Here is a 25,550-nt window from a genome sequence, read left to right on the forward strand (position 1 = left end):
ACATCCCGCCATTACCGGCACCGTGAAACCCCCCGAAACTCCGGGACCCCCTTTTAAAGCAAGCACGAAGGACCTCTACTCATACTTCACATCACCGCAGTGCTTTTTAGGACTCTCAGAGAGGCTTTGCGATGTAGCAGAAGATAAACCGGGTAAGACTCCAAGCTCCTGAGGTGTGCTGATGGGGTGTTTCTGGTCCGGACTTGGACCCGCCAAGATCTGGTTCTGGTGATGAGGGGGTCTGACAGTTGGGAGGGGGGTGGAGGTGGAGGTGGAGGAGGTCAGTGGGGTAGGAGGAGGCCAGGCTACTGAGGACTTTGTTGGTGAGCAGGAGCGATGATGTTTTGGAGGTGGAAGAATGAAGTCCCGGTGAAGTCGCTGAGGGAGGATTCGAAGGACAGGGTGGAGTCCGTTGTGACGTTCACGGAGGGGATGGAGCGTGTCCGTCTGTGAGGAGGCAGAAGGACGACTGACGAGAGGGTAGGAGACCATCCAGTCCACTGACGAGGAGCTCCCAGCTGTCTGTGGAACATCAACCAACGGGCCAAACACCTTCAGCAGGCGGAAATTAGCCGTATCTGCAAAGCGACATGGGAGTAGAGCATCGCCGATGCTCTATTCAGGCTCGGACATCACCGATGTTTTCTCAGCTTACGTTTTATCAGCGACGACAGATAAAGGAAGCGCCATAAAAACGGGACAATGAGCTCGGCCTGGTTCCTACCGTGGTTTGGGTCCGTACTACAAACACACGGGTCTCCGAAAGCTAAAAGCATCAAATTCTGCGCGTTAGCTTGGTTTTGTTGTCCGAGCAAACAGCGGAACAAATAGTCGTATCTTATCTGTGGACACGGAGAGCAGCGGGTTTTAAGGTTACCCGGATACACCTGTCACCTCGTGGGAACATGACAAAGGGTCCGGAGCTCCCCAGCGAGGGAACCCTCACCCCGGTCCGACGCTAATGCGAGCTGACAAAATGTTAAAGCGGGGATGGCTGACATTACCTCGGTGGCCGCAGAGGTACTTTGTCCCGGAAAGTGGAGCGGGAGCCTCTGAAGGTGAACTCGCGGCCGACGCGAAAGCGGCGCTTCCCGCTTTCCGCGTCTTCCTGTCCGGCCCGTTGCCTCCTTCATAACCGACGAAACCCCAAGTGGACACGACCTCGCGTTATACGTCGCTTAACGGTGTCTATTCTACACGTGGCTGGCGGTGCTGCTATCCAGAAGACCGGCCAGTATCGAACCAGTTCCTGGAGATCATCTTAAAGAGCGTGAATCTGGACCTGCTCGGCATGGAGGAGCCATCGGGCGGCCGGAGAATTCAAAACGGACTTTCCATCTGTGGAAAGACTGACGGATCAGGATCAGGCGAACCCACGCAGCAGTTCTTTAAACGGTTCTAAAGAAGCATCACCCGGTAAAGTGCCGTACTTCACATTTCCCCATTACGGTGGCCTCTCCTGCAAATCTGTGTGTGTGCGTTGCCGGCCGTTGACGACGTGTTATAAATATCGTAAATGTCTCGGACGCCGGCGGGTTAATGGCGCGGCGAGGGGTCGCCGCTCAGAGGAGGATGTTTGGTGCGCGTTCCCTCAGCCATTAGCGGTCCGCCTCTGCACGCCGCAGGTCGCCGCCACGCTCATCTTCATCGCTCCGCGTCGGGTTGGCGGCGAGGCTGCGTTTGATGGTAGAACAAGAGCAGAAGAGCCGGGACGGCGAGCAGAAGGTCAGTCAGATGAGGTCCTGCCACTCCAGGGATAGTAATGATATCCATAATCATATAATTCACCCTTCATGCTCGACACTGACGGCTCAATCAGCTGGAGATGAAACTTAAAAGTCAACATCTGGTGGATTTTTAAAGAATATTTCTGCAGCCGTGACAGAGTCACTGCGGATGCCGCACCGATCCGCCCGTCCATCTCCTGGTCCTTCCTTCCATCGCTGGAAAACACCCTCAGATACTTGAATTGACTACAACTTATGGACGTTTCACTTTGTTTCTCTGCTCAGGTGTGTTTTAATCAAATCTCCAGGCAGGGAATAATGAATAATAGGGGTTGTGAATGATTGGCAGCTGGTTTCAATCTGTGTGTGGCTATGCAGTGTGTGTGTGTGTGTGTGTGTGTGTGTGTGTGTGTGTGTGTATGTCTTTGTTAAAAAAAAACAAAACTCATTAACCCCAGCTTACTGTTCTGTATATTTCCTGTGCATCTTGTATTTGCAGGTGTTATTTGCAGTCCTTAATGTCCTCTATTGTAAGTCGCTTTGGATAAAAGCGTCTGCCAAATGTAATGTGTGTGTGTGTGTGTGTGTGTGTGTGTGTGTGTGTGTGGTGGGGCTGAGGGTATCCATGCACAAAGTTGGTGTCCCCATGAAGCCCAGCAATTTGGTTTCCATCTTGTGAAAATAACCAGATAAGTTCGACTCCCGCGGCTCATTTATTCATTGTTTGTATGTTTTGCATTTTTCTGCGATGAAAAATGTAAAACGCGACTCGTTGCTCCGGACGGTCCGGTTGCCGTGGTGAAACTGCCACGTGATGAAGGTTCCACGTGAGAGGAGACGTCTTACCTGGACCTGGAAAACCCAGCAGACGTCTTCCATTCAGAGCCCAAGCTTGTGAACCCCAGCTCATCCCTGGGGAGATGATTGTGAGTCCTCCAGAAACTCAAGTGAGAGAGGTGAGGATTGTAAATATGGGAAAGAGCAGCGGCGGGTCCGTCTGCACCTCCGACCTGAACCTCAGCCCGGAGGAGGTCCAGAAGCCACCAGAAGATCCAAAGGTTACCGAGCAGGACCTGGAGGAGATCCACCTTCACGAGGTCCTGCTGATGACATCGTGATCCAGCTGATCCTCTCAGCTCCTCCGTATCTCCCCATCTAAGACGAGAGGAGAGCGTACGCCAGGGTCGTACCACACGGCCGGTCCTGGACCTGCACCTCCAGCCGAGGAACATCTGGTCCTATTTACCTTTTGATACACTTGTTTGAAGTTTCTGTGATTTTTCAATTTCATCATGTGTTCTGCAGTCCATCCCAGCGCCGATCTGGACCGTCCGTCCCACGACACTCACAGGTCTGGACGGTCCAGGGTCTCCACTGGAGCGAGGAACCCGGAGAACCCCGAGAACACGGAGGCTCCACTTGGGAATCCGACCGGAGACCTTCTGGCTGCGAGGCAGAAGTTCCAGCCCCTGCGGCCTCCATCCTCCTCCTACCATCATGAATCTCCTGCCTCTTCTAATCCATATCTACTCCTCAGATGCCCTCTCAGATGATCTCCCAGGGCTTCCTCAGCTCCGATCATTAAATCATTTGAAAACGAGAGCTATTACATTGTTTTCAAAACACACATGAAAGTGTCTCCGAGGCCAGAGATGGATGGGTTGAAAAGGCCGGTGGTTTCCGTGGAGGTACAGATGAAGGTTCTCCGATGTTCTGCGGCTTCTTAATGCACGTTCTCCCTCTTAATGGACGTGTGTGTTGAGAAGCAGTTCCTCTTAACCGTCCTCCTCTTCCCAGGCTCCTGCGTGCTTCCACCAAGACATCACACTTGCTGGTCCTCAGAGCTCCTCCTGGTCTGTGGTTGCAACCGGGACCAGATGAACGGACCTTCATGTTTCTGTCCTTGACAGGAATGACTGAAGACGAAGTAAAGTTGTCTTCTTTAGCCTCTGGACCTTCTGAGCGTCCACCCTGGTGAACCAGATGGGCGCCGCCTGGTTGTCTCCTCATCCCCTTCATCTGATCATCTGTGCTTCTCCATGAGATGGTGGCACCAGCACTGGTGAGATGCCTCCTCCTCCTCCTCAATCTTCTCCCTCAGTGCGGTTCTTCATCTTGGATCAGAACACGTTATTCAACGGCAGTTTTATAATTAGCCGTGTAGCTAACAGAGCTAGCATAGCATGGAGCTCCGGCAGCGTTTTAAACGTGTTATTTTAAACAGAATGCATGATGTTCATGTCTTCTCTGGAAGCTCCAGGCGTTTATTTTTAGTGGAACCTTCAGCTCTGAGCTGTTCTTGCTTTCTGTAAAACTCCACCTCCGCTCAGAACCTGATGTTTGTTTGACTCCCGCCTCGACACGACCGCTCACCTCTGCCTTTGAGGTGTTTCTTACACTTTGGAGGCTCGATTGGCACTCCCACCTCCTGGTGAGGAGAGGCGACCACGGAGGAGGTCCCTCTGCAGGTTCGGGGTCACAGGTTCTCCTCCCTGAGGACCCACACTTGCAGAGGTCGGAGGTCTCAGTCACCCAGACCCTTCTGTTAACACGGAGAACCTGCTGGGAGACTTGGTGGGTCTAGAACCTGATCCAGCGTTCCACCACACACACACACACACACACACACACACACACACACACACACATGGAAGCAGGCAGAAGGTAATCTAAGCTTCGCCTCAAACCTGCAGGGACATTTTTGCAGACAAGCCTTTAATAAACACAATTATGCTGTGTTGAAATTCACTTGGTAGAAGGTCTGAGACCATGTCTGATCTCCTCTGGTCCCCGTGTCTTCTCCTGTGGCCCCTGCAGGTGGAGACCTTCCCGGTGGCCACAAATGGAGCCTCCTAAGGAGCCCAAAGCCAAAGACCTCCTGCTCTTCTCCTCCTCCGCCGCCGTTTGACGCGCCGCTCCGTGTGACCGATGTGAGCCGTTCCTTCATTGGCCCTCTCACGCAATCTGCGGGGAGGGCGGGGAGGAGGAAGATGAAGATGAGGAAGAAGAAGAAGAAGAGGAGGAGGAGGAGGAAGAGGAGGGGGCGGGTCTGGCGGCGGGCGCTGGGGGTTTTTCAGCACCGCGGACAGCCGCCGCTTTCCTGACTGCGGGGCGGCGACGCAGCATCTCGTCCTCCCGCCGCTCCTCCTCCTCTTCCTCCTCCATGTGTGACTTCACCGTCTCCTCCACGGATTGCTGCTGTCCACGGAGCTCCTGGAGCGGAGGGACCCGTGTGAAGTTTCCCCCCCCCCCCCCCCGCGGTGCGGAGCCGCTGGCTGCGGGAGGAGCTCCTCTTCCTCCGGCCGCTGCGGCGGTCGCTCCTCCCGGAGATGCGGAGGGAAGGTGAAGTTCACCCCGCTCTGATGTGAGAGAGGAGCCGCATCCGCAGCGTTGGCTCTCCTCCTCCTCCTCCTCCTTCTTCTTCTCCACCATCTCGTCCTCCACCACCTCCTCCTCCTCCTCTTCTCTCCAGCGGCCCAGACGCGCTCCTTCCTCCTCCTCCTCCTCGCCTCATCATGTGGACCGAAGCCAGGGGTGAAGATGCTGCGCCTGCATGATGCGTGAGAGGAAGCAGGGCGGGTTGTGCAGCTGGAACACACGCACGTCGTCCGCGTGCACGTCTTAACTCGTCTACGACCCCGATTCCTCCTCCGCCCGCCATGAAGAAGTTTCGCAAGGTGCTGGACGGCCTGACCACCTCCTCCCCGGGGGGGACCGTCGGCTCCCCGTCCTGCGGCAGCGCCGCCGGGACCCCCACCGCGGCGCCCACTCCGCGGGAGATCGACGTGCAGGAGACGCTGGTGTCGGAAAACTTTCAGCTGTGCAAGGTGAGTACGGGAGCGGGGAGAGCGGCCGTGTGCACGGGGGAGGGCGGGCGTGGAGTTTGACTTTGCGCTTTGGAGTTAAAGTTCAGCGGCGCCCCGCTGCTCCTGCACCGGAGCTCCCGCGGCTTCTGCCTTTTCAAGCTCTGAAACTGTATTTCAATGAACTCATTGTTTGTCATCCACCCGGAGGACATGTGCGTACATCCGGGGCTCTGGTGTGTGTGTGTGTGTGTGTGTGTGTGTGTGTGTGCACTGTTGGCTGCAGCAGTGTAAACAGCTTGGGCTGAAGCCAATGAATAGACGCCTCCTGGTTGCATCAGTGAGCACAAATGGTGTCGAGGCGATGACATAACTGGTGTCCCTCCCTTCCATGGGGGGAGGGACCTGCAGTAGCTTGGGAATGAGCATGTGTGTGTGTGTGTGTGTGTGTGTGTGTGAGGTAAGGGCGAGGGGTATTTATAGCAAGCACCCCCTGCGATGCCCCCCAGCTTCTTCTCCTCACCTCCTCAGGCCGCCAGGAGTCGCCGGCTTCGGGATGCGGCGGTGAATAATTCAACAGGAAGCTCTGAGAAGATGGCTTGTTTACGGTGTGTGTTTTCTGCGGCGAGCGGATGGGGAGGAGAAAGTGCTGGAACATGGCCTTGGTCCCAAAGCAGGAGGCAGCTCCCCCTACACGCATGGCTGTCGGCCCAGAGATACAGTGTCATCGTGTGTGTGTGTGTGTGTGTGTGCAGCCTAGATAAAGTTCAGTAGGGGGGCAGAGGTCAATCATTTTTAGAACAATACACTTAAAGTCGGTTCCTTAGCAAACTGCAAAGAGCGTCTCGGGATCAGATGTGTGTGTGTGTGTGTGTGTGTGTGTGAGCGCCCCGTGTTCACCAGGTCGCTGCAAAAGTGCAACACAACAGGCATTTCAGATGAATATCGCCACGGAAACGGTGCAACGGGCGTGCAGACGGGCGGCAGGGAGAGGTCATCTTCTCAGACAGCAGGAAAGCAGCAGCAGATACGAAGCGTGAGGGACCAGACTTTGGATTAAATATATATATAGATAGATAAACAGTGGACCCTTGCTACTTTGTGGATTTTTTTTTTCCTTTTGAAATAGCTATATCATAGCCTGAGATAAAAAATACAGTAAAATTAAATTAAAATTCATTTTATAAAAGTAAATAAACTCTCCTTTGCTAGCATCACAAACTCTCACTCCTACCATTGTACCCATGTGAGATCTCATTGGCGAAGTAGATGCATACCTGGCACGCTATTGGCTGATTGAGTGGATGTTGCATTCCTCATGTTGATTGGTTGATGGAGAGAAGCGGCCGATCTCCTCGTAGGTTATAGCCAGCATATAATCTCCTCTTTGCTGAATATTGTCCACTTTGTGCTATTTAGTTTGTGAACGTTGGTACCCCCACGCTCTACGATGCCTCCTAAAGGCAAAGTGTTGAGAGAGCTGTCGAAGAGCGTGGGAAGCGAAGCGCAGTCGATGGTGGGTTGGTAACAGTTTGCGGGAGGTCGGTAAAGGGTTGAGTGAGGTTGGTTGAGGGTTAGTATATCTGTAACAGTGACGTGCAGTCAGGGGAGGCAGGGGTGGCCGTGCCTCACTTGCCAATCTTGGAGAAGATAATGGTTACATTCATCAGATTTGCACTATAAAAGATATTTCTCATTAACTTCACCAGTTTTAGATTGTTTTTTTTTTTAATAATCAAAATCAGTGGATTTTCACATAAACTGTTCAAATACTGAGAAGAGACATGCAGTGAGGCAGCGGACTGTTGAGCCTCAACGTAGATCGCTCAATGACAGCTGACCGCCAGCGTCCTCTGCGCTAAAACCATATTGCTGTCTCTCTGTATGTCTAATATCACGTTTAAATACTTTTGCCATATGACCTACATTTCCAATGCAAAGTGATTTTTGTCAACAGTTGAATGTGTTAGTAGTTTCCCGTGCTTAGCCATCATAAAATGGCTGCAAAGAGCCACTAAGGTGAGGCAGGCAGTTCCCCTGCCTCACCTTAGACGGGCCTCACCAGCCGTGAACCTCGCCGCACGTCACTCCTCTGTAAATACCACCAAAATGATCACGTCTACTTTGGGGAAAGTCACTTTTCGCAGGGGGAGCTTGGAAGTTAACTCCCGTGAAATGTGCGGATCCACTGTACTGTGCTTCCACCTCGCAGCAACAAGGTCCCGGTTCAGTTCCCACAGGGGTTTCCGGGTTCCACCGAAACATGGAGGGTCACCGCAGACCCCACGTTGGTCAGATGTGCGAACGGTTAGATGTCTCCAGGCGTCTTCCAGCATCAACCCTCCTCTGGTCCAGGATGGAGACAGAAGGAAGGGCAGAAGTTCCTGCGAACCGTCCATCCATAACTCCGGGATGTCAAAGGGGCACTTTGCGATTAGTCCGCCTGCGGTCGCATGACGACACGACGGATTCGGGGACTCTAATCCGATCGGTAAACGGTCGCATGTAATCCGATTACAGTTTCCCGCCAGGCTCCGCCCCTTCTCGCATGACGCAGTCCTGTCATGGGGCTTCTCAGGGAAATATCTCAAATGGGAAGATGCTTGGAGAACTTGGAGAGCAGAAACATCAGGCTTTCGTAAGAGAAGCAGTTTCTCATGACCCATAGTGTGTGTGTGTGTGTGTGTGTGTGTGTGTGTGTGTGTGTGTGTGTCGGGGGGCTTTGCACAGCAGGACACTGTTAGTTTGTTTCCCCTCCGGCTGAAAGGGACTTTTATTAATGTCAATTATGATGCATGAATAATAAAGAGAACCACTCGTTTCATCACCTACATTGGAGTAATATATGTGTGTGTGTGTGTGTGTGTGTGTGTGTGTGTGTGTGTGTGTGTGTGTGCGCGCTCATGCACGAGTAGAAAGCCTTTATTGTCCTTGTATTGTTGCAAATATGACATGATTGTCACCTACAGGGTGCAGTGTTTAAAAATACATCGCCATCCGCTCTCATTCGGCGGTTAGAAAAACAATGACGTACACAGCAAGCAGTTCTTTCCTCTGCTTCTCCACGCGGTGGAGATGCCTGGACGTGGACGTGGACGTGGACGTCCTCAGTCATCGGGGTCAGCGTGAATCATCGTCCAAATCCGCTCGTCCAGGCAACTGGACTTGACGTTTCGGCCCTCGTCCGAGGGGCTTCTTCGGTTCCGGCCCTGCGGGGAGTTTCGGGGTAAACCCGCCGGGGTTTCGGACGAGGTTATGGCGGCTTGTTATGTAAATGGAAGAGTTGACGGGCAGAAGCTCGGTCTCAGGGGGTTGCTATGCTAACGCTGGTGTCGTTCTGGGACAAAAATGTGAATTGAAATGTGGAAAAGTGAGGCTGGACAAAGAAGTGAAACCTGTTGGATCAGATCCCGTGAACTCAGGCTCAGGTGGAAGTTGGCGGCGGCTGCTTCTGGTGGTGGATCGTTTCCCGGTGGTTGTCCAGTTGCCACAACGAGAGGATTTCGGCAAGAATGGGTCGGAGTTCGGCGGCTCAGATGCTTCATGAACGGCCGCGCTGATTTCACATGTTGCTCCTTTAGTCGGTGTCTTGTTGCGTCCGGCGTCCTTTCCGTCTGTGGGAAGTATCGGTCTGGTTTTCAGGGAACCAGAATTGCCGGAATTTATGATTTAAATTCTTCACCTCGCTATTCGTTTGCTGTCACGTCCTGATCTTGATCTGGTGGCGATCTTGATCAGGGTGAGCACCAGGCTGGAGGTCTGCGGGTCATGACCCTGGTCTCGGTGCAAACCGACAATCTTCTTCCTCTTTCGGCTTTTCCCTTCAGGTGTCGCCACAGCAAATCCACCTTCTCCATCTAACCCTATTCTCTGGATCCTCCTCTCTCACACCAACTACCTTCATATCTTCTCTCACGACGTCCATAAATCTTCTCTTTGGTCTTCCTCTAGACTTCTTGCCTGGCAGCTTCACCTTCAGCGACCTTCTACCCAGATCTTCACCATGGTTTGGACATGAACACTCCTTTGTTCATGTCCAAAACATTTCAATCATCACTTTGTCTCGGTCATACATGTCCTGCACCCCTGTGACAGATTCTTCTTCTCCTTTGGGCTTTTCCCTTCAGGTGTCTCCACAGCGAGTCAACTTTCTCCATCTAACCCTATTCTCTGGATCCTCCTCTCTCACACCAACTACCTTCATATCTTCTCTCACGACGTCCATAAATCTTCTCTTTGGTCTTCCTCCAGACCTCTTGCCTGGCAGCTCCAATTCCAGCATCCGTCTACCAATATATTCTCAGTCCACGACCCAACCATCTCAGTCTGGCTTCTCTGACCTTCTCTCCAAAACATCTAACATGTGCCGTTCCTCTGATAGACTCATTCCTGATCCTCTCCATCCTGGTCACTCCCAAAGAGAACCTCAACATCTTCATCTCTGCAACCTCTAGTTCTGCCTGCTGTCTTTTGGTCATTGGAACAGTTTCTAGTCCAAACATCATCGCTGGTCTCACCACTGTCTTGTACACCTTTCCTTTTCATTCTGGCTGATGTTCTTCTATCTCTTGGTACCCCTGACACTTTTCTCCACCCATTCCAACCTGCTTGGACCGTCTCTTCACCTCTTCTCCACACTCTCCTACGCTCTGGACTGTTGAGCCCAAGTACCTGAAAGCGCAAACCAACAATAAAAACCAAAAATCCCAGCCTTAATCATTACCTGAGATTATTGATGAAATAGTTTGGTCGGAACAGGGGATGTTCAGGCTTGACTCTCATGAAGATGTCTTCTCCGGGCCCTTGGTTTATTCCAGGACGTGGAGAAACCCTGCTCTCGGCCCGTTGCAGATAAAGCCTCACGTCCTCCCTGCTGGTTCTGCAGTGTGTGGGCAGGTTCAGAATCTTGGCAAACTTCTCAAGGTTAGTCATGACTTCTGTCCTGGCAGTTTGGCGTGGGACGCCGCCATGACCAGACGTCACGGCACGATTTGACGGATTCAGAAGGTCGGGAATGAAGACAGGAGACATACGAGGAAGCGGGATCCCGTCACATTTGAGGTCTCCGCTCGACGCAACGTCCGAGTCTCTCCTGGCAAATATCTGACGGGCTTCCGGGTCAAAACTGCACCTCCTCCACCTCGACGCTCACGCTTTCATTTTAAGGCGGCGCCAGTTTCGGCTTTCTGAATGTCTCGGATGCCCCGGTGAGCATCTTCTCGGAAGCTCTGGTGAACATCTGTGTCGGTCCCAGGAGCCGGCAGGGACGGAGGAATCACAGGATTGAGAAGTTGCTTTCAAAACGCGATGACAGTGAGATGATTAGCAGCCGCCGTCTCAATCAGAGCGCGTGAAGACAGGAAACGCCGTGGACCTCAACCTTCAGGAGTGAGGAAACATCTGACTCATCACCAGAAAGGGTTTGTTTCCAAACCGCTGAAGGATGCTGGTGGGTTTAGAGGTTTGGATGCACCGGAGAGGAGCCAGGTGTGATGGAGATGTTCAAGGTGGATGCAGGACCACTTCAAGGAGCATCTCTGAGGCACCTTCTGATGAATGACAGGCCCACAGATCAGGTTGGACGGGCATCTTCTCAAGCTATCATGATCTGAGGTGAAGATGTGGAGGTCCCTCTTTAGGAGTGAGTCCATGATGGATGTTCTGGAGATAAAGTCACACTGAGATGTTTTGGACGTGGACAGAGGAGGGATGAGAAGATCTGGGTAGAAGGATGCTGAAGTTGGAGGAGGTCTGGAAGAAGACCAGAGAGGAGGTTCGTGGAAGTTAGGTGGTGCGAGAGGAGTGTGTTAGATGGAGGCAGATGATTGGCCGTATGGAAAGGGAGAAGAAGATTCTTGTATGACTTTGCAGATAAAGCTGTGAGTGGCTGTTGATGGACCTTCTCCATCATCTCAGCGTGACAGAGGAACATCTCCGCTCTCCCCGGCGGCGGCGGGATCTTTGCTTTGGGGGAAAACGGTGGAGAAGACGAGGAGATTTTGACTTGCAAATTCAAACTCCGCTTCACTCGTTACCTGGTCCGGCGGCGTCTCCGGGCGGCGCAGGACCTTCTCCTCGCGGCGCAGGACCTTCTCCTCGCGGCGCAGGACCTTCTCCTCGCGGTGCAGGACCTTCTCCTCGCGGCGCAGGACCTTCTCCTCGCGCTCATCGCGCCAATTAAAGCCCGGCTCCAGAGCGGCGGAGCTCCAGAAGCCACGACCGAGGGCTTCGCCGCCGAAGATTATTGTCTCATTGCTATTCCTTTGACGTTCAGACCCGAGTTCTCCATCGACACAGTTGGAGATGTTTGGAATCCCAGCATCTGGAGGGTCTTCAGACAGGCCGGCGTGTCTTCTGGAAGGGGACCTTCATCCCTTCATCACGTTAACCCTGACGCCCAGAGCTGTGACCAGGAAGCTCCGAATCATCTCCGCCGATGCCGTTCCAGGTCTCTGCTGGTCCAGAGGACCTGGTCTTCTGTGACGGGCCAGTATTTCTTCTCCTTTGGATGTTCATCTGAAACCGTCCATCATTTTCTGTGCGATTCTTCCGGGTTGGTGTTTTTTTCGACGCCTGGAAATATTTGCGGTTTCCTGAAGAGACGGGGATCCTGGTTCACCAAAACTAGGAGAGATGTCAGAAAACAAGATGATCAGAAGTTTCCGGCTGTTTATTTATTCTTAGATATCTCCCGTCCTTTTACATCTCCTGGAATAAATAATTCATCTTAGAAGAAGTTCCTCTGATTACGTTCTGATTTCCGTCACAACATCTTGATGGATTCCCGTCAGAGAATCCTCGAATCCTTCGTTTTGCAGTGACTCCCGATGAGCGAAGCGGACCATCTGATTCGCCGACGTGTGTGTGCGGCATCACGCACGCCGCCTCAAACATCTCCACGCTCTGAGGAGCTTCCGGTCATGGTCTCCAACCATCAGGCTCCTGGTGTCGGAGCAGAACCACATTCGCCCGTCATATAGAGATGTACATATCCGGACCATCCAGGGTCTCCGGTGAACCTTCTGCATGTGTTTGGACCGTCGGAGGAACCTGGAGACCAGGGACCTTCTCCACCCCAAACACAGTGATGGAGACACGTCCGGAGACCCTGGAGGAAGAAGGGCTGTAGATGCTGTGGTTTTGAGGACTGCGGGAGGTCGCCGACTTTGTCGCCATGGTGATGGTCTCACTGATGAACCAATGAGCCGTAATCCCGCCGCTGCAAATTACCATCAGATTAGAAGAAGCCGTCGGAATCGTGGAGACGCTTCCGTGAGCTAATATTTACCGAAGCGGCTGAGATGCCTTCAAACCTGCTCCGCTGCCCGTGTGTGTTTGTGTTTTTGTCACATTAAAACAGTCGCCCGTCCTGGTCATGGGCGCCGTGCGGATGCGGCGGTCCGTGAACCTGAAGCGGTGGATCTCCTGTGTTGGACCATCTTTTTGTGCAGAAGTTGTTTGGTCTCCAATGTGGACGTCGTCACAATCCTCAGTGCAAGTGACATCACGCACCACATTCTCCATCTTGTGCCCGCCTGGGTGTTTTGACCTTGGAGTCCATCGATTCCACATGTGTGAAGCTTGGAGTTGTTTACCATTTTTTGAATTTTCAGGTTAATTTCACCGCATTAATTATCCGACCTCAGAACTTTATTTCTCCATTTATTCTGTTATTTTCTGCCCGGTTGCTTCCTGCCGTCTCGCCTCTTCATGCATTTCCTGGATGATTAAAACATCCCTTCTGCACCCCTTGCGCTACATTTCCATCAAAACAGAAGGACTAATGCTGTTAAAGTGTGGTTTCGTCACAGTCGCTTGCACCGCGCGCCCCCGGGTGTCCATAATCCGGCCCGAGTGCGCGGCACGCCATCCAAACAGGAGGCTACGCATGTAGCGCTGACCATTAGCATCCCCCCCCCCCATCCCCAGCACTGAGTCTGCCTCTTAACCCAACACCATTAGCTCGCCGGCGGCAGTGCTAGCCGCTGGGCTAGCTGGCTAGCACTGCCGCCGAGGGGCAACGGCGAAGGGGGTGCGTTTCAAAGAGCCGCAGGGAGCCAAACATGCAGCACGCAAAGCGTTAAAGCAGGTCTTCAAATGCAGATCGTGTGTGTGTGTTTTTGTGTCAGGTGTGTGTGAGAACAAGCAAAGACAAAACGCTGCACGCTCCCAGCAAGGCTCTCCTGCCAGGATTCTGGGCACTGAGAGGTTGTTTTTTCAGCTCCTTGGTTATTTTTGGCAGCCTTGCACCGGATCCTGCGTTGGATTAGTGTGTCTGGGAAAAAAAAAAACCCCGCCTGCTTTTTGTGCTTTTGGAGAAGCAGGGGTCACATGGTCTGCAGGTGACGGCCCGTGGATTAGCCGGCTTCACGCCGTGCAAATATAACGGCCGCCGCGCAGCGCTCTCCTCGGCTGGAAGCTCTTCAGAGAAGATCTCCACGCTCCGAGAACGATACGACCGCGGACGGAAGCCGCTCCAGGCAACGCCGTCCTCCGTCCGCGGCTCGTCTGGTGTTTACTTTTAATCTCCTAATTGGCTGTGTTTCCATGGTTGCGCCAATGAGGAGACCGGAGATAGCGGAGGTTAATATGTACGTCTGGAACCATCTGGTGGACCAGCCATGGTGTTTCTATGGACCCAGAACAAAGGGACAGTTAGAGAAGATCAGGACGCGCCTTGATTCAGCCCACGACGGTGGCGTTTCAGGTTTCCTGCGGAAAGCAGGCGCTGCAGGGTCTTCCGGAGGGATCTCCACCGCCTCGCCAGGGCGCGTCGGCTTCTGGACGCTTTCTAAGTCCTGCTCGATGCTTCACTTCCACTCCTCTGAGATCCCGGGTTTTTAATTTTTCCTCTTTCTGTCTTCTTGAGCCGTCTTTAGATATAGTTTGTTTATTTTGGATTTGCGACCCTTTTTTCAGGTCATTAAGACCAAATCGATGTTTTTAGCAGCATTATGTTTTTACTTAGAGCGGTAATGAAGCCAGCTACGGCCCGTCCCACGCCTGCAGATGTTTGGCCACTGGTTTATTAGCGAGTGAAAGCATTTTTTTTATCAACAGGACCAGAAAGCACGTCGGATACTACATGTACTGTTGCCGTAACGACCCTTCTTTGCGTGCAACGCTATTTCAAATACCGACAGAAAAAGTGCAGGTCAGAACATGGATGAAGAAGGAACCTGATGTGCTGCTACGTGGCTGCGGTTTGATTGCTTTCATGGTGACATTGAAAGGATAAGAAGATATGTTTAGTTCAAGAAGGGTTTTCAGATACGGGAGAGCTTTTTTTTTTTTTTCCCCAACTGTATTCAAGAGGCTTTCAGGAGGACGTGAGAGCAGAGCAGTCATTTTGTGAAGAGGCTTGAAGAGATGTTTATTTTGAACCTCTTTGAGTCAATGGTTATTTTGTCGTAACACTGTATGTCTCATCCACTCCGAGGAGGCGGCTTTTAAATATATTAAAGTTAAGGGGAGCCCGAGGCGTCTCTCGGGGATCCACAAGTGGAGACGCTTCTGGTTTTTAACAAATCGGAATGGTGGTCGGCCAGATTCGGGCGCGGCTGGGCTGAGCTTCGCTGACGAAGCATCTGTTTGGCACAGACGAGTCTTTGACGCCAACTTCTGTGCTTTTCTAGACAACATCAGCGCGGTGTGTGTGTGTGCATTTATGTATGTAGACTGTGTAATTATATATATGTAGATACATACAGTTTACCCTTGTTTTTGGCGGGGGTTACGTTCCAAAAAGAACCCGTGATAGGCAAAATCCATGAAGTAGAAACCTTTATTTATTTTTTTTTACAATTATTATACAATTAAATACTCTATTATACATTGAAAAGAAAGAACAAACCATTTTACAGGCTCAATCGTTTGTCTCACAAATAAAAGTACTGTACTTTAGAAATGTTTTTTTCAACAAATAACTTCTGTACTGTACTGTCAAATAATAATTTTAATCATCAACGTGAACAGAAGGCTTCAGATTGCAGAGATTAGCTCCGCCCACCGCGACCCGAGTCATTGGATTAACGGGAGAAAATTGAAAATGATTATGAAAAAAATTGCAGACAGTTGCAACCCTTTTTGCATCCTTATTAAAACTTATCGCCGCTTTCGTCCTTATGTTTTTTCTTCCTTCTTTACGGAACGAACGGAAGATTCATTCGTTCCGTAATGCCGACCTCCAGCCGCATAGCTTTTAGCTTCCCTTAGCATGTCCAGAAGTTTAACTTTATCTGCCATAGATAGCATCTTCCGCTGCCTTTTGGGCCCTGCAAGGTGCTTTTGTCGCTCCAGAGCGTTTTGTCAACATGATGGGTTTTAGAGAAACTGGAAATTGCAAGAGAATTTGCACGTACGTCATGTAAATTCGTCAAGCTGTTTTACGTACGTGCACATATTAAACTGCGACGTTATCGACGCACAGGTAGAGAAGAAGCGGAGTGACTTTTTAGCCAATCAGAATGCAGAACACAATGCACCATGCAAATCCAGGAAGTAGGGAAACCGTGAAAAGCTAACCGTGTTATAGCCAGGGATCACTGTATATATATATATATATATCTATCAAGCAGCACGTTTGTCTTGAATGCCCTGTGTGTACATCTGCGTACGTAAGCGGAGCATATTGTGAGTGGGCTCGGAGGCGTGTTCCATTACACCATCGTGGGTAGTAACACACTTGTTTAGCGCTCCCGCATTTCTCCGCCGAGCCTCGGGCGCCTCGCTGATGCCGCGGCCCGTTCCCCGACATGCCTCGCTCCGCATACGCACAACACATTCGCACATGGCTGTTTTTTTTTTCTTTTTCCTGCCCCCGCAGCTGCAGCAAGGCGGCGTCAAGGCGAATAATCACAACAATTACGCTTAAAATTCCACTGGCGCTCGTGGAGGAGATGCACGCCGATTGAAGGTCATGGCGGTTTAAGCTGGAATGGCCTCCAGGCTCTTCCAGTCAAGGGTTTGGATGAGCCGAGCAGCGTCTCCATGCAGGGTTTCCTCACCCCTTAACTGGAGGAACCGGCGCACATCACATCCTCCATCGGACGGGTCCGACCTGGGACAGCCGGTCATTAGGTCATGCACGATGTGTGTGTGTGTGTGTGTGTGTGTGTGTGTGTGTGTGTGTGTGAATTGCAATGACTGGTGTTATTGAATACTTCACCTGTTCATTCACACATCTGGAGTTTCATGGTTTCCACTGAACCTCCTGAATACTTATGCGTGTGTGTGCGTGTGTGTGTGTGTGTGTGTGTGTTTGTGTGTGTTAATTGCAATGACTGGTTTCATTGAAATGGTGGTCCTTCTCTGTGTCCTCAGACTAACGATACTTCACCTGTTCATTCACACATCTGGACTTTCATGGTTTCCACTGAACCTCCTGAATGCTTGTGTGTGTGTGTGTGTGTGTGTGTGTGTGTGTGTGTGTGTGTGTGTGTGTGTGTGTGTGTGTACAGTGGACCCTCGCTACATTGCTGTTCAATTCGGCTTTCACACCCTCGCCACATTGTGGATCTTTTTGTAATTCGGTTCTTGCGATTTATCGTTCTTTAGCAGTTTTTTGCATTTTTTTTTCTAGCTGAATTCGCCATATTCTAGCCTAAGACAAAAAAACAGTAAAATATAGTAAAAATAAACAAAAATTCATTTTATAGAATGAATAAAATATGAGATCTCCTTTACTAAACAAAGACACCCTGCATTGCAAACTCTTGCTCCTTCGGTTGTACCCACGTGAGATCTAATGCGGAATATAATTGGCTGAGCAGATCCGTACCTGGCGTGCTATTGGCTGACCCAGCATTCCTCATGTTGATTGGTTGATGGAGAGAAACACTTGATCTCCTCGTAGGTTGTGCCCAGCTTACAGTCGTGGTCCATTTTGCTGCCATTTGCAGAAAGAAGCGTGAATACTGTCCACTTTGTGCAAGTTAGTTTTTGAAAATGTCCTTTTTCTTTGCAATTTTTGCATCGACCCAAAAGTCTGGTATAGAAATTACAACAGTGGCGGGCCGTGCATTTCACACCGAGGCCTTCGGTAGTGAATCTATCCACCCCCTAATAATTAGTTTATGGCTATAATAAACATCTTATTATGCAGAAATGCAGTATAAAGAGCGGTGCATGGCAGATAGATAACTCGTGTCTGTGCTCGTCCACTGACACTCCACCCACGATCGATCAACCACCCTGCGGCTTTACCCCAAGTGCCCGAACACCAAGAGTGTGTAAAACATTATTTGGAAGGAAACCCGACCGTCGAGGCGATGGTATAAGATAACCGAGCGTCCTCACCTGCACATCCGCTGGATGCGTCTCACATGCGTGCACAGAGGGTGAAATATCCCCGGGATTTCTCGTAAGTGTATTTCTTCTCAAGTATTTACCATTGTGACGTTTTTCCCTGAATGAAATCTGAACACACCGGAGCGATAAAGTCAGCTCCCGCGGTGGGAGACACAAAAACAGACAGTAACCGCAATAAATGCCTTTCTAGCAAAACAGCCGCGACACATAAAAAACACCAATAATAACCTTATAAACGTGTAGTATTATTAAGGAAAATAGCAGCATTTTACTCACCAAAAAATCTGATCATTTGTAGACAAAATCCACCCTTTCTTTCCTCAAAAACAGTTCAATTATTCTGTGGTTCAGATTATCCTTGCGCTTCGTCTCCAGTAATACAGTTTTCCGTGCACGTCGGAGCCTGTGAACCAGGGCTACCGGTCGTAGTTCCTGGCTTGGTAATGTCGGACAAATCCTTTTCCTGGTTGTGACGGGTTCGCTAGCTTAGGAGTTGCCCGATCATTCTTTACCATGTCCGGCTTTTCTTCAAAAAGAAGATCGCTTTAACAATATATTAGTAACTAAATACGTTTCTCCTCCTCCTGCAGCCATTGTGAGTTGACAAAACCGATATTAAACAAACACAACTATGTTTCTGTTCACAGCTGGCTAGTAGCTTCTCCTCGCTAATACGCTAGTCCACTCTCTGACTATCCAATCAAAGGGCGCGAATACGCTGACGTTGCTGTCGCCTGCTAGAAGGCTTTGATGTCGCCAACTCAAAATCTGATTGGTTGAAGCAACAGCATCATCAAAACTTATTTTTTTGCATAAAGGGCTTGCAGAACTGATTGTGCAGCCCCCCCACCCCCACCCCAAGGCAGATTCCCTTGACTTTGACCCTGCCTGGCAACAGATGATGGCTGAAATGTGATAGGTTAAATGCTTTAATATGAAAATACATGTCTGGAAGCGACACAACCAGGAGAAAAGCTATGAAAGGAAGTGAGCAGACCACTTGGAGTCATTTAATTATTTACAAAATATCATTTACGTTTGTGATTCAGATATTTTTTTAGGCCAGCAGAGAAGGCCTTGCAGGCCCTGACGGCCCACCACTGCATTGCAATATACCTTACAATTATCCAAAAGTGTTTCGTGAACTGCATAAGAGTTCTTTATCTTTTCCTTTCGGCTTTTCCCTTCGGGTGTCGCCACAGCGAGTCCACCTGCTCCATCTAACCCTATTCTCTGGATCCTCCTCTCTCACACCAACTACCTTCATATCTTCTCTCACTACGTCCATGAATCTTCTCTTTGGTCTTCCTCCAGACCTCCTGCCTGGCAGCTCCAATTCCAGCATCCGTCTACCAATATATTCTCTATCCCTCCTCTGTCCATGACCCAACCATCTCAGTCTGGCTTCTCTGACCTTCTCTCCTGAACATCTAACATAGCACCGATCCGCCTGTCGATCTCCCGCTCCATTCTTCCCTCACTCGTGAGCAAGACCTCGAGATACTTGAACTCCTCCACTTGGGCCAGAACCTCTTCCCCGACCCAGAGTGGGGGTTCCACCCGTTTCCTCCTGAGCGCCATGGTCTTGGATTTGGAGGTCCCGACACCTCATCCCGGTCGCTTCACACAACAAAACATCGCTGGGGTTCAGATCAGGGAAGCCGTTCCTTCCAAATCGCCCATGTGAGCGTTGACGTCAGCGATGCAGCCAGTGATGACCAAGCGGGGAACATCATCAACCCTGGAGACCGACTCACCGAACCCCTGGGGTTCGATCGAATGATCTAGTCGGAATCCTTCCCCGCCAGAGAGGTGACGTTTTGTGTCCCAAGAGCTTCTGCATCCGAGGATCTGACCTTCCTGTGGCTGGTGAACCCACAGGAAGAAGGACCCATGTGGTTCCTTCCTCTCCAGGAGGTCCAGCATGCCGTGGATTGCAGAAACCAAAGACGGACAAGGGCGCGGCCACAAACGCAAGCTGGCCTTGTGCAACCCGTCCGTCCACTCCCATCCACCCGCCGCTCTCTTCCTCCTCTTCACGCCAAGAAAGGCCATCAAAGGGAGGTTCTGGCATCCTCAACATGGCGGCAGGAAGATGATGTGCTACAGCAGCTTCTCCACAAGCTTCTCACGAAGAATCCGATACTTTACATTTTACCGCACGTCTGTCGTTCCCCTGACACCGACCCTGGGGGCGTGCATTAAAGCGCCTGCCTGGTATGTGTGTGTGTGTGTGTGTGTGTGTGTGTGTGTTACTGCTACCGCTATAGTGTCTTTGCATGCCTGACAAACAGCCATGCGGTCGCATTACAAATTCTATTTTACTCGACATTTCGTATTCCGTGCGCAGGTTTGACTCCTGGGAGACGCTTAGCAGTCCAGACTGGAAGTGACAGGCTGAATAATCACATGCATCACATCTCTGCGCGAGGTGTGAACAACACGGTGAATAGTTTACACGTGAATGATTGTATGTCATTATAATAATTTATCCTTTATTAATCCCCACGGGGAAATCGTTCTCTGCAATGAACCGCGAGCGCTAAGGGAGCGACGTCTTGCTCGACGACACTCGGACGCACCAGGAGGAGCCGGGAATGGTTTCGATGGCGCCCGCAAACTCTTGCGTGTTTCATTTCCACGCAATATTGAGGTTTCATGATGTGTGTCGCTTCAGCGGGAAGTGCGTGCGAATGAGAAGGTGCGAAGGTGAGGTGTTTGGTTGTGGCCCCGCGATGGATCCTTGGTGAACGCCGCCTCTCGTCCAATCACGGACGGGATCGGCCAGACTCGCGGTCACGATCCCGTAAGCGGGGGACGAATGAAAGCTCAAAATTGCAGTTCTAGACGTCGTCTCCATCTCTGGAGTTCCCGACCACCTCCCCCTCCCGCCTGTCACATGACCTGGTCCCATCTGGTCTCCTGGAGGCGTCCAGGTGATTGACAGCTGACGTGGACACCCGGGCTTTGACCCGAAGCCGGTCAGGCCCGTCACTCCAACAGGCCTTTTTTGTTTTATAACCAGGAGATGTTCCTGTGTGTGTGTATCAATAATATTCATGTGTGTGTGCTTTACCAGACTATAGTTTTAATCCTTTGTCATCTGAGCTTGTTGGATTTATTGTCCTCTTCTAGCCTCCACCTCCTCCTTCTTCTTCTTCTTGCTCTCCTCAGAGCTGCTGTTGTGCAGAGAGACAGAGGAAAAGAGGTTCACCGTGACGGTCTTATAAATAATAAAGAATAGCAATATGTTATATTAGTATGAAAATGAATGAAATGAACCCCGAGTTCCTGCCGTGGGAACGTCGCTCCCTGATCGTTCAATGGATTTAGAAATCCACACCCCTGCCGCGGCTTTACATAAACGTATGATATTTGCGGAGTCACCGGTGTTATCTGACGCCTCACACCTGCCGTGTGAAATGCACTTTAATTGATTCTTTGTAGTTTTAACGCCGCTTTCATTTCCGGCCGAGACTCATTACGCTTCGTAGAACCCAGCTTGATATATGTTTGCACAAAAGGTACAACCGCATGTAGGACGTAGCAGCTTCAATCCAGTTCCTCCTGGGTTCCTCGCTAGATGGCGGCATGTTCGGCTCTCCGGACACACACTTTGCGATTGATTCGCCGATTCGCCGATTCTCGTGTCGTCGCGAAGAAGGTCGTCATCGGCACACACACACACACACACACGCCACTTCAAGACACGTGTCGGGTCGCCGGGGTCACCTGACCCCTTCTCTACGTCCGCCGATTTGCCGTCGGCGAGGAGGCGTTGGATGCTGCTCGCTATTATAAACGCAGGGGTTTAGAGCGGTTCTGCAGCTAAGATGGGCTAGCGCCGCGGCTCGGGGCTAACGTTCCCCGCCGTTTGAACGCACGTGCGGGTAGAACCTGCACACACACTCGCTCAGGGAAAGGGCAGACTTGTTTTATGGCCTTACAATATGCATGAGCTGCTGGGAGAGCGGCCTCGGCAGATGCACCTCCCGGCTCTCCTCCATGCTCATGTGGGAGATGTTCTGCTGTATCCTGGCAACACACCCGAGATGGGTCACTTAAAGGGGCCCGGTGGCTCGCCCGGGAGGATGGATGTGTGTGTGACCTGTCAGGTGTGTGTGTGTTTAGCACCTCCTCTCTGAGAGTGTGGTGGAAGGTGGAGGTGGAGTTCCCAGGCGTCATTTTTTTTTTTTTGCAACGACGGCTGCAGATCGAGGGTTTTTCCACGCGAACGCAGAGAAAAGAGTTGGACGTGCGCTGAAATATTAGCGCTTTAACCGTTAGCGCTGTTGGGTTCATCTTGGAAAAAACATAATAAAGAAAAAGCAATAAGGCTTGACTGAAATGTGTTTTTTTTCAGATGAAAAATTGAACAATTATTATCTTTATTAAAACGCCAATTCCACTCGGTCCCACATTAACAATTCATGGCTGAACTAATCTCCTCATTTTTCCGAGGCGAGCGAGCGATTGCCGCCGGGCGCCGGATGGTCGCTGGATGGAGATGTTCACGTCACGGAGCGTCCTCCTGGGGCTGCTGGTCCACCTCAAACGTGGGCCAGACCTGCACCACGTTAGAATCCAACACCACATTTCGGGCGGACGATGTGCTGGCATGACCTTCGGAAGGAGAAAACATCTGCGGTTCTTGTAGCTTCATCGGTGTGTTTTGGACCACATGGGTTTCAGCCAATCACCTGCCTCCATCTAACCCTCTCCTCTCACACCAGCTCACTTCATGTCTTCTTCTCTTCCACCCGTGAACCTCCTCTCTGGTCTTCCTCCAGACGTCCTGCCTGGCAGATCCACCCTTAGCGTCCTTCCACCAGATCTTCTCCATCCCTCCTCTGTCCATGTCCAAACTATCTCCTGACTTTATCTCCAGAGCATCTACCATGCGCACCTCCCTCCCGATCCTCTCCGTCCTCCTCGCTCCCAAAGAAGAACCTCAATATCTTCGTCTCTGCTTCCTCCAGCTCTGCCTCCTTTCTTCTCCCCCACTGGCTCCTGGTTTCTTCTCGCGTCCATCTTCTCCACCTCTCCTCCATTGACCTGCTAAGAGAACGTATCAATGAACCATCAGCACCAGCCGGGAGAACCTTTCTAGATCACGTTCCTCCTCACCCATGGACCAGCGTAACACCCTCAAGGACTTCAGCCGTGAAGTCTTCACAGGAACGTGACGATAATCTGAGACGAGTAGAACCCGACCTGACCTTGGTGTGAAGGTCCAAGGTCAAACCTCATTCCATCTCCCCGCCCACATCTACTGCTACGTCACCGCTCTTTAGAATTAGACCGAATGCCTCCATATTTGGTCATCGGTCCGGGATAAGCCCCGCCTTTCACCCAGCGAGAGCTGTGATTGGCTGCAGCCCAACATGGCCAATACAGACTGTGAATAAAAGCACTTATAACTCATTATAATCATGTTACGGGAACATTTTTAATGCAGGTTGCTTTTTTTTTTTTTACTTGAGTCCTTCACACACACACATTTTATGTGTGTGTGCATGGTGTGTGTGTGTGTGTGTGCATGGAGTGTGCCTCCATTGTCTGCAGAGATGTTGTGTTTAGCGCTGTTGTGGCAGAAGCTTCGGGCCAGCGAGACAATAACATCATCTCTATTCATTCAACACCAGTATTGTTTGGTGTCAACACCCCCCTTCTCTCTCACACACACACACACACACACACACACACACACACACACACACACACAGCTGATTGCAGTATGTGAAGCACAGCTGTGAAATTCACCATGACTAATGGCAGGCAGCTGAATTGCATGGCGGGCATCTGGCTCCGAGAGCGTCGGAGATGGCGGCGGTTAGTCTCGCCGGGCTTCGGCGCAGGAACGTTGGAGGCTAACATCAAAACATGTCTCCTCTGCCAATTGTACTCGGCAGAGTGTTGATGTTTCATCCGAGGAGGGAGAGTCGACCTTGTGAAGGTCTTCTGGAACCCCGTTGTCATTCTGCGGCACTTTTCTTAACGCGGGTGTAAATATGGCTGATTGTGGCGAAAATGTCAACGTCTCCATCGGAGAGCTAAAAGTTCATGAAAAATTCATACGATTATTTGCAAGTGTATTTGCAGTCCCTATGTCCTCTATTGTAAGTCGCTTTGGATAAAAGCGTCTGCAAAGCGTAATGTAACGTAATGGTTAATAACACGAGACGTCGTTTGCGTGCAGGCAGGTCAAACGGAAATTTGAATATATGAATACCGTAATTTCCGGACGATAAGCCGCGACTTTTTTCACGTAAACAACGATGCGGCTAACATATGGACTTTTTTTTTTTTAGTGGGGGACGCTAACGAGCTGCACGCCGCTAAAACGTTTATCCTCGTCACACCGGACCGACGAAACGAGCGGGAAATTCTGAGTCCGTTCGACTCCGACAACGAAGAAGACGACGTTGACGGTTTTAGCTCGCAGGAGGAAGCACAAGATAGCCGGTGCGGCTAATATATAGGTGCGCGGAAATGACGTTATATTGGTGAACGTATATATGAATTGGACTCTGAGCTTATGGGTTCAACCCCCAGAGTGGGCGCTGGTGTTTCCATGAACAGACGTGATCTCCACTGACTCCACACGAGCCCAGGGTGCAGCTCCGCACCTCTGCAGACGGTACAAACCTTCACGGCGAATCAAAAACAAACCTTTATTGGCCCGTGAACGTGCACGAGAGAGCTGCAGCCTCGAAGGCCTCGGGGTAAATCCAGCGGGATCGGAGGTGTGAGGAGAAGGTGACCCTCAAACGTTAGCAACGCTGTTTCACAACAGTCTAAACTTGACCAAGTGATGACTTTTTCCTTTTTTAGCAAAAATGTCTCAATATTGTGCAAAGTGGCATTTCTAGGATTTAGAGTCCCAACATACAGATCTGTGACGAGTTGGGTGATGATGAATGAATGAATCTTAAACCGGTAAAACCACTGAGAGATAGAATCATCTCATCTAATAATAGCTATATGAGTTATAATAATCACGATTAATAATGATATTTGTGTGTGTATGTTTCAGACGGTGCGTCACGGCTTCCCCTACCAGCCCACCGCTCTGGCCTTTGACCCCGTGCAGAAGATACTGGCCATCGGCTCCAGATCAGGAGGAGTACGGATGTATCCTTCAGCCGATCATCTCCTGCTTCGTTCCCCATCAGTCCAGAGACACGATATGTACATGCACACACTGTATACAGTGTACACAGTATAGTACACAGTATAGTACACAGTATGTATGCAGTATCTACACAGTGGGGAGAACAAGTATTCCTTTGATACACTGCTGATTTTTCAGCTTTTCATGGTTGCAAAGCGTTTAGAGGTCTGTCTTTTTTTTATCATAGGTACTCTTCAACTGTGGGTGATGCAATCGAAGACAAAAATCCGGAAAAATCACATGATTTTTAAGTCATTAATTTGCATTTTATTGCATGACACAAGTATTTGATACGTCAGAAAAACACAACTTTATATTTGGTGCAGAAACATCAAGTTTGCAGCAGGTTTCGTGGCAGTCTTTGGGCAAAATGGACTTCCAGCTCCCGCAATCCTTACTGGTCCGTAGGTGATCTAATGCTTCTGTCATGCAATCAAATGCAAATAAATGATTTAAAAATTATACAATATCATTTTTTGGATTTTTGTTTTAGATTCAACAGTACCTATCATAAAAATGACACGCTTTGCAACTGTG

The 25,550-nt window shown here is 50.5% G+C and overlaps 1 protein-coding gene across 12 annotated transcripts in view; it reads left to right on the forward strand.

Moving 5' to 3' along the window:
* The first annotated feature begins 4,828 nt into the window (after positions 1–4,828).
* The window catches only part of stxbp5l (syntaxin binding protein 5L), a 95,634-nt gene continuing 74,912 nt past the window's right edge, over positions 4,829–25,550 (forward strand). For 9 of the 12 annotated variants that reach the window (XM_086144745.1, XM_086144749.1, XM_086144747.1 and 6 more), the window contains exons 1-2: positions 4,830–5,554; positions 24,876–24,973. In XM_086144745.1, coding sequence (XP_086000871.1) covers positions 5,387–5,554; positions 24,876–24,973 — 266 coding nt within the window. In that variant the 5' untranslated portion in view covers positions 4,830–5,386. Of the gene's footprint in view, positions 5,555–24,875; positions 24,974–25,550 lie in introns of all 12 variants that reach the window. The other 3 variants (XM_086144748.1, XM_086144750.1, XM_086144752.1) reach the window with 1 other exon arrangement.

The sequence above is a fragment of the Fistularia commersonii genome, chromosome 4 (assembly GCF_037954325.1).
Source record: "Fistularia commersonii isolate RoL2024-O1a breed Wild chromosome 4, RoL_Fcom_v1.0, whole genome shotgun sequence".
NCBI classification, from domain to species: domain Eukaryota; kingdom Metazoa; phylum Chordata; class Actinopteri; order Syngnathiformes; family Fistulariidae; genus Fistularia; species Fistularia commersonii.